At 40.4% G+C, this 14,934-nt stretch overlaps 1 protein-coding gene across 11 annotated transcripts in view; it reads right to left on the bottom strand.

Annotated features, from left to right (window-relative positions):
* Positions 1 to 14,934, bottom strand: part of LOC139966083 (atrial natriuretic peptide receptor 1-like) — a 161,401-nt gene that overhangs the window by 21,281 nt on the left and 125,186 nt on the right. For all 11 annotated transcript variants that reach the window (XM_071968780.1, XM_071968774.1, XM_071968773.1 and 8 more), the window contains exons 3-4: positions 8,091 to 8,246; positions 1,021 to 1,156 (exon numbers count right to left, since the gene is read on the bottom strand). In XM_071968780.1, coding sequence (XP_071824881.1) covers positions 1,021 to 1,156; positions 8,091 to 8,246 — 292 coding nt within the window. The remainder of the gene's footprint in view (positions 1 to 1,020; positions 1,157 to 8,090; positions 8,247 to 14,934) is intronic.

Genomic DNA, 14,934 nt, shown 5'->3' with positions numbered 1-14,934 from the left:
TATATATATATATATATATATATATATATATTTGGAAAGGAGACAAAAGAAACCTCATTGAGAAAAGTAAGCAGTGCGAAATATCTAACATAACATTAAATAAAATATTTCCAATTTAGATTCGTATAGTCGAAGGTTGTAGCAAAGTATAAAGAAGAACGAAATGTGAAAATAGGCCTTAGAAGTTGATATAGTTATGTCTGGAATTCGAAGTTATGTTATTTGAAGTGATGAAAGGAATAATAAACTTCAATAAGGTTATGCCATCAATAACAAAGAAGTCGGTGAGAATGCAGGGAGTTTTGACTGAACGTGCATATCTCTAGAAATGGAAATAATTGGAATTGTAAACCACACTTTTGTTCTCTTCAAGTCGAAGAGTATAAAAGGTTCTACTAAGGTGACATATTTTAGGGAAAATGAGTCATTTTGCTCTGGTAAAAGTCAACACGTCATTGTCGGATTTTACACCCCAACACACTCTGTAATCCAGTTTACACCCCCAACACACCCTGTAATCCAGTCTACACCCCAACACACCCTGCAATCCAGTTTGCACCCCAACATACCCTGTAATCCTATCTTCACCCCAACATACCCTGTACCATACGCCTGCTTGTCAATTAATTGGAATGTTGTGATACCTTCAGTGTTCCTTGTGTTTTCATTATCGGCTTAATGGTGTAATAACTGAATCTTTGAGATACATGTAATTCTCTAGGTGTTACCATGACCATAAAGTCGCCTGCACGTATAGCTAGAGGTTTACCAATAACGTTGAAAGGTCCTGTTCCACATAACGTCACCTGCATGTGTAGCTAGAGGTTTATTACTAACCTTCAAAGGTCCTCTTCCACATAACGTCACCTGCATGTGTGGCTAGAGGTTTACTACTAACCTTCAAAGGTCCTCTTCCACATAACCTCACCTGCATGTGTAGCTAGAGGTTTACTAATAGCCTTCAAAGGTCCTGGTCCACATAACGTCACCTGCATGTGTGGCTAGAGGTTTACTACTAACCTTCAAAGGTCCTGTTCCACATTTTCCTGGTCATGGCGTACCCATCTCTTATGTCTCCACCCTCGGCTAAAGTCTCGTTAACAGCAAGAGAGTAGAGTATAACAGCATCGTAAAATGCATTGGCAAAGAAATTTCTCTGTAAATATGAAAAATGAGTTTAATCACACCGAGTTGGCAAGAGAATTGAAACACGAGGACGCGTTTAAATTTAGACTATAGTGGGCTCGTCAGAGGTGAGCATATTTTTGAGTTATCCCCCAAATGAAATGCGTGGTTACTTTTCATTTTCAAATACTGTTCACGAGATTTCCTCTATCGGCATCTGTAAAGGTGATGATAGTACGCATGCGTAAGTGCATTTAGTAGATTAAGTATATAAGTATACATTAAGTATTAGTATATTCCTTTCGGGTACGAAAAGAGAGCAATAACAACTCGCTACGCGTTTGAGATTTTTTAGGGATTTCAAGGGTGATTTGGTGAGGGTTCATTACTTTCATTTATTTTGCTAAACTTTTTGTCTGAGCTAGACTTAGATAAATATTACCCCATTGTGCAGAACTCTTAATGTTTTTTTTACTCTATAAATAGCATAGAAAACTTATCACCTCTGATTTTTCTTATTCTTATAAATGTATTGGTGTAAATGATAGCATTCTTAATCTCGAATGATACCAAGGGTTTTGAGAGATGGAATAAATTGTTTCGAACTTTTCACAGCATGTTTGCAGTGATGATGTCCGGATTTAAGAAGGGATTCTAAAAACTGGCCAAGGGTGTATATTGGGGCTTATTTCTAGGGGGTAGCGACGGGGGGGGGGGACCACGTAGGCTTCTATTTTTTTTAGAAGTGGACACTACTGCAACCATCCCCACCCACCACCACCGTAAACACACAGACGCACACTTTGGTTTGGAGCCCGTAATCGAAGTAAACTAAACAACTTTCATATTCGGTTTGCCCCATCACTCCCCCCACACACCCCTGCACCAAATATAATATATTCCATACATGAAATATTTGTCAATACCCATTATTAACAGGGAAATCCTTCTATGGGGCGCAGAAAATATGCCTACAGACCGCATTTGGCATGACTGTTCTTTGACTAATCTCAAAGGATTGCCAACAGTTAGACCAAACACCCCACATATCGACGCCCAAACACTGGTCACCTATTCAAGAAGTGTCCATGCACACTATAAAGTTTGAGATCAGTACTTCAAGCAGAATGCTATCCATTATATGTCCTCCTGATAACACATGACCTTTTTTCCGGTTAGACCTTGGTAAATTAAAGATGAAGTTCGTTTTGGCTATATAGAGTTCTTGACAATACCAGTACGCCCTCTCTACTGTGTCGCATGTGCCCTCCCACCCCCTCACCGAAAACAATATATAATATGGTTCTGGGCTGTGATGTGTACTCTCCTTCCCCATTTTTCAAACTCACACAAAACTTAAAAGTAGTTACTAGCACAAATTTGCCTGTAGAAACATATCTCAGAATGCACAATTTCAAATTTGATTCCCCCCCCCTCTCGACATCCTACTCATAGACGGTTTCGACAACCCCAGCGCCACTCCTACGTTTCTAAAAAAAATGGGTCCGCGCTGCTGTTTATGAAACGACATTCAACTTTTATTTCTTTTTAATTTCTACTTTGATTGTGAAAGAAGTCTTTTGTTTAACGTGCTGAATCTTACACGACAAACTTCTAATATCACCGGAAGATGTCAAATACGGCAATATTGAAATGTTCGGAGACATAACTCTGACAATAATAAAGACGCATTATTAAATGTTTCAATTTGTATTGGAGAGGATTTTATTCCAATAACTGATGCTCCGCGCAAAAAAAAGGCTTCACAAGTATGTCGTGTTATTAAATTTGCTACAGTAAGCCTAGCTGATTTGCGAAATAATGTCGATTTAGGAAGGGACCTGAACCATAAGGATTTTGTACAATATGATTTACTCTGCGACCGACCAAGAACTAATTGATTGCTCAACATAGACAGTTCGTTCAGCTTTGTAACTGAAGGTTAAATCAATTCCAATCAAGGTGTAACGAACTGCGCAAAATGTGAACAAATTGAGCACAATGAGACCACACGCAATATGTGAGAATACCACACTTGAAGCATGTCTGCGTGTTTACTCATATTATAACATAATGACTTGTACTCGTTCCCGTACGTTGTACTCGTTCTCGGGGTCTTCTTTCTGTTTAAGTAATGTAGGAACTTATACAAAATTACGTACTCGTTCTCAAACTTAAAGCCAATGGAATTCTAGCCTGCTTGTACTCGCATATATGCGTTTGTATAGTAAGACCAGTCTCGCGAATACCATACTGCCAGCGTTGTCATAACGTATAATATATAGAATTCCACTTGGTATGATTACAGGACTTTAAGCTTGAGTACAAGGACCTATACTTATTCAGCTGTAGTATCTGTGCTAAGTTTCCAAAATAGTTCAAATACGAGTATACAAATCCATGGGAATGAGTACAACTACAGGCAGCAGGGGCGGATCCAGGGGGGCCGACCCGGCCCCGGGCCCCCCTTTTTGGAAATCAGTTGCGTTTTTTTTATGTGGGAGTACTTCAAATTCCTAATAGGCATAACTTGGTGAAAGAAAAGCCTAATATATATCCAGCTGCTCTTCCCTGAAACGCGATCGTTTTATTCCAAATTTGAAACTAAGGCAATTATCAGGCCTACGCGACATCACGTATTAATTAGATACGGCTCAGTACTATAGTGCTGACTATTCCTGTCAGGGAAAATCAATGCACAGTTAGCAAGAGTATCATAATTATCTGAATGAAAGGGGGTGTAGGCGGTTTTACACTATCTAACGCAACGTAGTCGCCAAGAACCTGAAGTATTTTTAAGGGAGGGCCCGAGGAACATTAACTTATAGCATGCTCCTCGTGGTGAAACATAATTGCACCTATTAGGTGACTTGAGTGTACAGTTCATAGTAGGAGAGACTAGTGTAGGTTCTTATGACCAACTAGACCGGTTTCTGCTCTCAAACTTTATAGGAGGAGCTTCATCAGTAGTAGCCTTTGCATATTTTATATTCGGCCTGGGCGTCTCGTTCTCAAAATGCATCTATTTTCTGTGCACGAGTTTTTATGGACTCATAGTGCAGCTATAAGAGCATCTAAAAGAGCTTCGTGTGCACCTTGAGAGTCAGCTGATTCTTCGTTAGTATGAAACCTTGAGTTAACAAGTATATCTTTGAGATTTTGGGCCCTTTTGTAGGCTAGAATCGGTTCTTCTGGAAACAGTTTGGATAATTCCGCGTGCAGGGGCGTAGCGAGCGGGGGGGGGGGGGGTGGGGGTGTGATTTGGTCGCTGTCGGCAAATTTTGGGTCTGTCGGCAAAAGGAGAAAAGGTTAAGAGAGCGGAAGGGGAAGAAAGAAGGAAAGCTGAATAGAGAAAAAGAGAACGGGAGCTTCTTTATCGGTTATTTCGATTTTCCAGTTCTTCATCTGATAAACTCATTCACCAATCCAATCACCCGACGCCTGCAAGTTAAAAACCTCTCCGCAAATAACCGATAATGTCACGGCCGTCAGTATAGCTACTGTAGCCAGGCTCAGCTAGAGAGAGTGCCAGAATCGCCTGCAACTTAGTGAAAGAAATGGAATTAAAGTCTTCCGTATAGGCCGCAGCCCATGAGTCGCGCTATCGTGTGACAACGTGTTGTTATCATCCTCTGTTCAGAATGACGTCATCGCAGATGTCATTCGTTCTCCGTGGAAAACTTAAGGACACGGCTCACGAATTGTACACAATTTTTAACGTTTCTCGCTTGTATATCAATGAATGTTGTTATTTCTCATTACCGGAAAGTTTTCTGAACATTTTCATCACGTAGTTTCACTATTTCAACGATCGTTGAAAGAGAAAACACAGTTCGATAATTCGTCCCAATTAATTCTTCTTCTGCCGACTGCCATAAAAATAATATCGAAATGGAAATTCTACGGTGCCAAATTTGACTTAAAATATGCACCAGATTGCATCTAAGGACGTTTCAAAACTAGAAATTTTCCAAAGGGGAGGGGGACACCCCCTCCCGTTAGACCCCACCCCCATTTCAGTCACCCCTTCCAGATCCGTCGGCAAATCAAATCCTCCACCCCCCCCCAACAACAACAAAAAACCTTCGCTACGCCCCTGTCCGCGTGTTGCGAGATTAAGTGCCAATGTTTCAAAAGTACATTTTTCAAATGCGTGGGTTTGATATGGGGTGCATAGGTAAGCTTGAACACCATTGGTGGTTCCTTTTGTTTAGGTTTGGTAGTGAGGTATTGCCCACGGTTTTCAAATTTTATGCCTTTCGTGGCTGAAGCAATTTCCTCTTTCTTACAGTTACGGAGTAACAGTTTCTCTTTTTCTGTAAGAAATCAGTCTCATTGTTACATAGACGTGCGTATCGTAAGACTTCCCCTTTAATGAAGCCTTTAAAAGTGGCAAGTGGGTGTGCAGATCTAGAGTTTCTGTCGAGGTATTGGAAGGTTTCCGTGGGTTTGGTGTAGACTGTGGTGTCTAACAACCCATTGGTTTCAAACTTTGGCCTTTGAAGATTTTCAAATCTAGGTATGTTACCTCGGTGTGTAATATTTCTACCGTAAACTTTAAGAAGCGGTGAATTTCATTCAACCTGTTAACTAGTTGTTCAAGTTCCTGGGGTGAACCGTCGTAAAGCAATAGAATTTCATCTCTATAGCGGAGCCATTTTAAGATTTTATTATCTGTCGGTAAAATCTGGTTTTCCAGTCTATGCATGACGATATCACAGATTTCCGGAGAGGCTTGGCTACCCATGGCGCAACCGATCTTTTGTAGATAGAATTGGTTATTGAACTCGAAACAGTTTCTTGTTAAAAATAAGTTCAATTAGTTTACGCATGGATATGGAAGATATTTTATTTATTCCATATTCGCTTTTTTCCGCCTTTTCATAGACTTCTTGACATATATCTAATGCCTTCTCTTCGGGAGTATTGGTATACATGGCGACGACATCGAGTGTAGCAAGTACTACTGCTTTTGGTAACGGGGTGGCTTCCACAATTTTCAGAATGTGATTTGTGTCTTTCACATAGGTGCTTTGTTTTAATACAATAGGAAGCAAGAAATAGTCCACAAATTCCGATATTTTTTTGGTCGGTGATCCGTTTCCGCTTATTATCGGGCCCTCCCTTGAAAATACTTCAGGTTCTTGGCGACTACGTTGCGTTAGATAGTGTAAAACCGCCTACCTCCGCCGTTCATTAATAAGTATATCATAATTATCTCATTGAATATATCTTTGTGTTATGTTTTTTCTTGGGGTGAATCTGGTGTCATAATTTTCGCGGAAAAGAAAAAACGAATCGACGCAATAATAGTGTATCCATTATCCATGCACTGTTTAGCGGTGTTAAATATGTGTCTATCGAGAAAAATATGTGCACAAAAAAGCGTGTCTGCAACGTTTCTGGTTTTTCTAGTTTTTGGCGAAATGTTTCACCATTTTGCATCTAAGCACTCACAATTAACCAAAATTTCCAAGGGGGAGGGGGACAACCCCTCCCCCTAGACCCTCCCCCAGGACGCAGATTACTAAAGTGCTACCATCGGGATGTCGGCCCCCCTTTCTCAAAATCCTGGATCCGCCCCTGGGCAGTTATGCTAGCATGTACAAGCACCTACTCACTCACTATATAAGTCTGACATACAGCCCTATAATCTTCATTGTGTATCGGGTGATATTTGTCATTACTCTATATAGAGATCAATTATAATGCTATCCGACTCGAAATTACTTTGTACATCTTAATTTCAAGTCTCAGTTAAGAGCCTGCCATGGACATATTAACTACCAAGGTTAATACTTATATATATCCTCGAAACGGCAATGAGTCGGAAAAAATCCAGAACGGTGAAAAGAGACCAAGGAATGAGTTGTACAGACATTTTTTCTTTCGTTTACACTATTAATCATATGGAAGGCCAAACGATTCCTCGGTACACCAACATATTGATTTCCTATTTGAAATTGAAGTTAACATGCATATACGACAGATAAATGCGATAGATTTTTCAGGTCGATGAAACAGAGCTACAAATGGCAAAACAATTTTCCAAGGTACCAATGATACAGCTAAGGTAGTAGATATCGGATTTCCCGGCCTACAGAAGGGACCCGGGTCAAAAAGTTTTAATGACAATAATTGGGCCACAAAATCTTCCTTACTAATCAGCCACTACGAGGGGTCTCGTAAAGATTTTGTATCAAACGCTAACAGCAGCTCACGAGCTAGATATACAAATGTGTATAGGGTGAGAGACTGGATATTGTATCTGGACACTTCAAACATGCATGTCTTCTCTTGAAAGTGAAGTTACACAAAATTCAGTGCTGTAGTTTTTTTTTTTTTTATAAAAGATGACTATCATCGCTTCAAATTAATTAACGAAAATAGACCATTGCCATTATTTCATGTCTTATTTGCACAGTGGCTTTAATGTTTTGTTACGTCATATACGTCATATATGTACAAAATACAGCTCCTTGTAAATACTAAATTATTGTGAATGATGTGTGTGTGTGGTATCCGAGTTTTACAGCACTTCCATAAAATTGTGCGGACTCATCAATCTCTGATTTTCACCTTGCACCCAAAACAAAACAAAAAAACCCCAGTGATGTTCTACTCCACTAACCTAATTTTCTTCTAGAATAAGCACACGACAGGCTACAAAAAACACTTTTTTCTAGCTGCATAGACACGGACGATCAGTTGACTAGGGCCATATGGCACGCCGTTTTAACATTAACCTTCCACTCCTATTTAAGTGTAATACATTCTATATAAGACGACTTCAATTCAACTGAAGTGGAATTCCTTTTCACTGAAGTGGAAAACTACACGGATAAAGCACACGCACGAGGCTGCTCTCTCTAGATATACATTTCAGCAATAACAAAATTATGAGCGACATTGAGTAATTTAGGTCAGTTTCATGACACTCATTAAATTCATTACATGAGACTTACATCAGTGGGGGATCGGCGAGTTCTGTTATATATCTCTTGCTCTCTCCTACGAAGCTCATCTTGAAAATCAAAGTATTCTTTTGTGTTTGGCTCGAACAATCTAATCGTTAAAAGCGACTCGTAAGCTTCTTTCGCTATATTGTCGTATTCATCTTCCTGAAATTAGCGAGAGAACAAGAAAAAGAAGGAAATGAATAAGTGCGCTGGGAATGTTCAGCGCATGCGCATTGGTATACGGTAATTTATAATAACTTACTTATATTAAAGAAATATGACGTAACGATGAGGCCCAGTATATTAAAAGCGTGGATCATGGGTGTGAAACTACAAGATTAATAGCATTTCTTTGTTTAAATATTTACATTTTATGGATCAATTACAGCTTGATTAACAAATTAAAATATAATAAAGCATATCATACATCATATATGACTGGATGTTGCATGGATGAAAAGGATGAAGATTCCAGCCTCTACAACGTCACAAATTCTAGTTTCATTGTGTGAAATGTTTCCATAGTAACTTTTAAGAATTTGAATTAAGAAGAAAGGGAAGACAACTTAGGAACTAAAAACGCATATGTATATATATATCTATATATATATATATCTATATATATATATATATATATATATATATATATATATATATATATATATATATATATATATATATATATATATATATATATATATATATATATATATATGTAATTTTCCAAGGTTGTATTTAGGATGTTTACTGAAGAAGAGAGAGAGAGGAGGGTGTGAAGGGGTGGGGGGGGGGGAGAGATACGATGATTTTGAGTCCACAAATGACATTCTCATATGCCTATGTAATATTCATTTGCCTTTGAGTTTGTTTTGAATTAACAAAGTAAACGAACATATAGCTGTATATTTGTCGCAGTCTATATTTTACGGTACAGATACATAGTTAGTTCTTCATGATGTAAGTAAAGTTTTACTGGAATAACTTTATATGCAAACTTTAAGTTGTCATCGAATTTCAAAAGTGTTTTTATTTTTGGATTTTTTTCGTTAAAGTGTTGAATTATTCAATCATTTGTTCTAAAAATGCCCCCCCCCCAAAAAAAAAAATAGAGTTTAATTGGTCACCTGTTGAAGTTATATGTGTTAACATATTTGCGATTAAATGAGGAATTACTGACTTATCATGTTTTCTGCAATTCAACAATTTTTTGCAAAATATGTACTCTAATTTACCAATTGAATTGTTTATTCGATAAATGTAACATTTTTTAGCGAAATTAAATCTGTGAGCATTTTGATGAGCATTATAATATTTTGTTACAAAGTGTCGACTTGATAATATCTTTCAACATTCTTTTAAAATTACGCAATGGAGCATGGGTGGGATGGGTGGGTATGCACCCGGCCCCCCTTTTTTCAAAGATCCACATTTCCTGAGTAGAGATTGGTCTCTCTTGCTGCGGGGACGTTTAAAGTAACTGCGTCAAATGTCAATAATAAATTGAAAAGATTGCAAAATATAGCAACATTTTGCAGCCAACCGTCCTTAATTTTAAAAACATTTGCCCCTCCCTCCAATAAACAAAGGTCGTCCACATTTTCATATAGCGCACCCATAGAAAATTCTGCGTGTGTCTCTAAAGCGTATCCTAGTGTCAAATATATTGATGTAAACTATGATATATATTACCTTTCTTTGGCTTCATCAGTACTTGATGAAGAATGAAAGGTACAAGAAATACCAAGAGGTGATCGTACGTGTTTGCCTAAAAATGTATGTATTTTTGAAGAATTTGTGTCCAATTTTTATGACTATATTAAAAACGTACAGCTTTCTACGTCATCACGTCACGTGATCACTTGAAGTATTACTAAATATATCGTTAAAAAAACGGGTAGCCAGGTGAATACTTTCATTAGTTTTATATGTCCATAGACTAGGACACCATTCATACTTGTGTCAGACTAAATGTTTGCTTGTTTAACGGTCTCAGCGTTTTGAAGATATACAGAGCTGTGCCGTAAATTTAACACAGTTTGGTTCCATGTAGCAAACTAGATCGGAAAGACCACGAACGTATAGATGAAGACATATTCTGTTATTTCAGTTGACCACAAAAATCGAACTAGAGATTGACGGAAAAGGGAAAACACTACGACATATCATGAACTTTATTTGACATAAATTTTCGTTCATTGGATTAGAGGGCGTGTAACTCGGGAATAACGAACAGACACATCGTTACATACAGACATCTGGATATAGATGTCTTTCTTAGATTAAGGGATATTGGCATATATTATTACATAACATATCCCATGGATTTATCAAATCATGAAATACCATCACTCAACAGAGAGTTAAGTAACATTATCTCGCTAAGATAAATAGAATACAAATGCACCCTGTACTGATAAATTAAAACACATCCATTCACATATGATAATAATTTCACTCAAAACGTTATCCTTTCATTAATACATAATGTACGTTACCAAACCTATACTAGCGATGTTTCCTATGTTATACCGTAGTACATTTAATAAACACCGACCCAATCGTTATATTGTCCTATTAACTATGTAGGGCCTTTATATTATCACATGCTTATGTTTTTATATATATATATATATATAATGTCATACTAGCACGAGATTATAATCAGACATGTCAGTATTCCATGTTATCCTTACTCATGAAAGGGTAGCACGAGATTAGAATCAGGCATGTCAGTATTCCATGTTATCCTTACTCATGAAAGGGTAGCACGAGATTAGAATCAGGCATGTCAGTATTCCATGTTATCCTTACTAATGCACGTAATTTAAAATAGATATTACATAAATGTTAGTAAAAACCAAACTAAATGCGGAATCTTGAGTACCATATCGTGAGAATACTGCACATATTGAAAGGAAATGATCAAAGACTTTAATATTCATGAATAGGAGCTGTGCCGTAAACTTAACACAGTTTTCATTTTTATCATTTACTCATCCCGCTGCTTTCACCACGTCTCACCATTTTCTTTTGTTTCAGAAGCTCAGAAAATTGATGCATAAATCCCAGCGCTATTCTTTTCATCTTTCCAACTACAGGTTCTACTCTCTCTCTCCCGCATTATTCCCTCAGGTCTACAGGTTACACACCAACCAGCACTAGGGACACTCCATCCAGGACTCCAGAGAGAGTGGAACCGAGTCTTACACAGCACCTCAATCCGTCTCATCAACATCCTCACCAAACACTGCCAATCGTCCTTAGATAGCCTCAACGATGATATCCTGAGGCTGAAGCTTGACTTACAGTCATGCTGCACCGATGACGAATGGACTCAGTACACTAACACAATTAACTTGTGTTTGTCTCAGCAGAACATTGAACTCACAGAAAGAAGAAATAAGAAAATGACTGACCTTCAGAAAAGACGCAAACGTACCGCTTGCAACCGTTTTAGAAGGCCCCAGACTCCACCTGAGTCTGAACCACCATCCTCAACTGCAGTTGTTAACTTATCTTCTTCTACTCTTACCAGTGCAGACCTTAGGCTTCTCTCCAAAGGACTCAACTTCTGTCCTACTCCTCCATCATTTGACCAAGCGGAACTGAGCCAAGATCTTACTCATTTCTTTCGCAGAATTCGCCTTCGTGAGTTTTTCCTAGATGATCCTTCAACTGAACGGGAACCCTCCTGCAAGAAAAGTTCTTGGATGCCTCCTAAGAACAGAGTCCCTGTTTTAGAAGCCTATACACAAGTCGTCAGCTCCGAGACTAACCAGTCAACCTCTCCTATCCGCAGAACACACGACAACCTTCCAAGAGATGAGCGTACAGCACTCTGCTCACTGATGTCTCGCAGTGACATTATCATTAAGCCAGCCGACAAAGGTTCTACAGCGTCATCTCTCCAACAGTGATATTTACACTCTTCTTGATTCTGATCCCACAGTTATTTTCTCCCAGCAGATAAAACATACCATCACTGATATGTACCAGCGGAACCAGATCTCTAAGAAGGCTGTCTCTTTCCTTTCTCCCACAGACTGTAAGGCAGCCAGGTTTTATCTCCTGCCCAAAATTCACAAGCCTGGTAACCCTGGTAGGCCTATCATCTCAGGCAATGGGTCCCCCACCGAGAAGATATCCTTGTTTGTGGACCACTTCATCAAACCTCTTGTTCCTCAGATTAATTCTTATATCCATGACACTCCAGATTTCCTCAGGAAACTTGAAGATATCAAGAACCAAATCCCCAGTACAGCCATCATCGGTACTTTCGACGTCACTTCTCTGTACATTAACATCCCTCATGCTGAAGGTATCGCAGCCACGTGTGCAGCCCTGTCTAAGAAGGTTCACCCTTGTCCACCCATCTCTGACATCAAAGCTCTCATGCAACAGGTTCTCACAAAAAACAACTTCACGTTCATGGACAAGCATTACCTTCAAAGACACGGGACTGCCATGGGAACCAGGATGGCTCCTTCCTTTGCATGCCTGTTTATGTCTAGCCTTGAAGAACGCATGCTCAGTACGGCTCCCTGCCGTCCCCTTATCTGGTGGCGCTACATTGATGACATCTTCTTCGTTTGGACCGTGATGAGGATAGCCTGCTCACCTTCATCAATCACATCAATTCTTTCCACAGCACCATCAAATTCACCTCTGATTATTCTCACCAACAGGTTAACTTTCTCGATGTGACTGTTCGCAAAGAACACGGTTCTCTCTCTACAGACTTATACACCAAGCCCATAGACACACACCAGTATCTCCATTCTTCAAGCTGCCATCCCCGTCACTGCAAGTCTGGAATTGCCTACATTCAAGCACTTCGTCTTCGTCTCATTTGCTCTAAAAATTCCTCTTTCATTCGCCATACAGATGCTTTGGAAAAACACCTTACTGCCAGGGGCCATAGTGCCAGAAGGGTGCGTGAAGCCATTCAGAGAGTCCGCTCCCTTTCCAGATCATGTACTTTGGCAGTGAAGGACAACAAGGGACGAGATTGAGACAACAAGCTGCCCCTGGTTGTTACTTTCCACCCAAATCTTCCTCCTCTTCAGAAAATCACCTCTTACAACCACAACATTCTCCTCACTTCAGATAGACTCCAACGAGCTGTCCCTGAAAACCCATCATCGCCTACAGACGACCACGCAACCTACGAGATCTTCTTGTGCGTGCTGCTGTTCCACCTCTAACTTCTAACCCCACACCCATTCAGCATGGCATATTCAAATGTGATCGTACTTCGAGATGCATCGTCTGCAGCCACCACATTGTTGAATCCAATTCCATCACCAGCCATTGCATGCAACTCACACACAAGACTAAGGGTCACATCACTTGCACTACCACCAATGTCATCCATCTGATCTCTTGTAGAGTTTGCGGCATCCAGTATGTTGGCGAAACCAAAACCACCCTCAAGAAGCGATTCTATGGTCACAGATCCACAGTCAACACCATGAAGACTGAGACCCCAGTTGGAGAACATTTTAACCTTCCCAACCATACCATTAACGACATGTCCCTACAGGGGATTGAATCCTTAGGTAGCCGTCCTGACCTAGTACCTATCAGCAGAGAGGGGCTCTGGATGCAGCGCCTTCGTACCATTCAACCTCATGAGCTGAACATTCAGGAAGGACATGACTAACTTTTCTTCTGTTCCCTACTCCTTCTCCACTTTTCCCTCCCCCCCCCCCCTTTCACTCATCTTCTCACAGCTCTCTTCCCCTCCTTTTTTCTCCACACCTTTCTGTTTTTGTCCCTCTCCAGTTTATTCCCTACCCTGTGCCTCTAATCCTCTCTTTGTCCCTCCACTGTTTATCTCCTACCTCTCCTCTTCCACTGTTGCTTTCTTCTTACCATCCCTTGTCTACTTATAATCCCCTTTCATCTATCTCATTGTGTTCACCGTGCTCATTAACATGTCGGTATCCTGTGCGTGTTTTTGTCCCCTCTGTTACTGTAACTTGTCATTTAGCCTCTGAAGAAGATCCTGCTAGGATCGAAACGTCAGGCCAACTTACTTTTACACATTCTATTACACAGGCTCTCTAGTGGATAAGCAGTTTGCTAACAGTTTTATTTTATTTTGATTCATGAATATCGTAAGATGTATAATATAACTAACCTGTGACGGCGATCCCATCAATGTTTTAATTTATGAACGATCTATTGTTACAGCAAATAATCAGGAATCGTCTCTCTCTGTGGTTAAAAAAAATGCCCTTTTTAATTCTGCATTACACAAATATGGCCGTGAAGTTAATTTTTCTTGTATTTTTAACAAAGGTGATATTATCATTTCTTAATCCGTCAAGTATGCGAAGCTTGGGCTCTTTTGAGTTGAAAGACAGGTAGATAGGTAGATAGATAGGTAGATAGATAGATAGATAGATAGATAGATAGGTAGATAGGTAGATAGATAGATAGATAGACAGACAGACGGACGGACGGACGGACGGACGGACGGACGGACGGACGGACGGACGGACGGACGGACGGACGGACGGACGGACGGACGGACGGACGGACGGACGGACGGACGGACGGACGGACGGACGGACGGACGGACGGACGGACGGACGGACGGACGGACGGACGGACGGACGGACGGACGGACGGACGGACGGACGGACGGACGGACGGACGGACGGACGGACGGACGGACGGACGGACGGACGGACGGACGGACGGACGGACGGACGGACGGACGGACGGACGGACGGACGGACGGACGGACGGACGGACGGACGGACGGACGGACGGACGGACGGACGGACGGACGGACGGACGGACGGACGGACGGACGGACGGACGGACGGACGGACGGACGGAC

The sequence above is a fragment of the Apostichopus japonicus genome, chromosome 4, assembly GCF_037975245.1.
Source record: "Apostichopus japonicus isolate 1M-3 chromosome 4, ASM3797524v1, whole genome shotgun sequence".
NCBI classification, from domain to species: domain Eukaryota; kingdom Metazoa; phylum Echinodermata; class Holothuroidea; order Aspidochirotida; family Stichopodidae; genus Apostichopus; species Apostichopus japonicus.
Note: the sequence above shows the minus strand (reverse complement) of the source record. Positions and strands in the feature narration are given on the sequence as shown.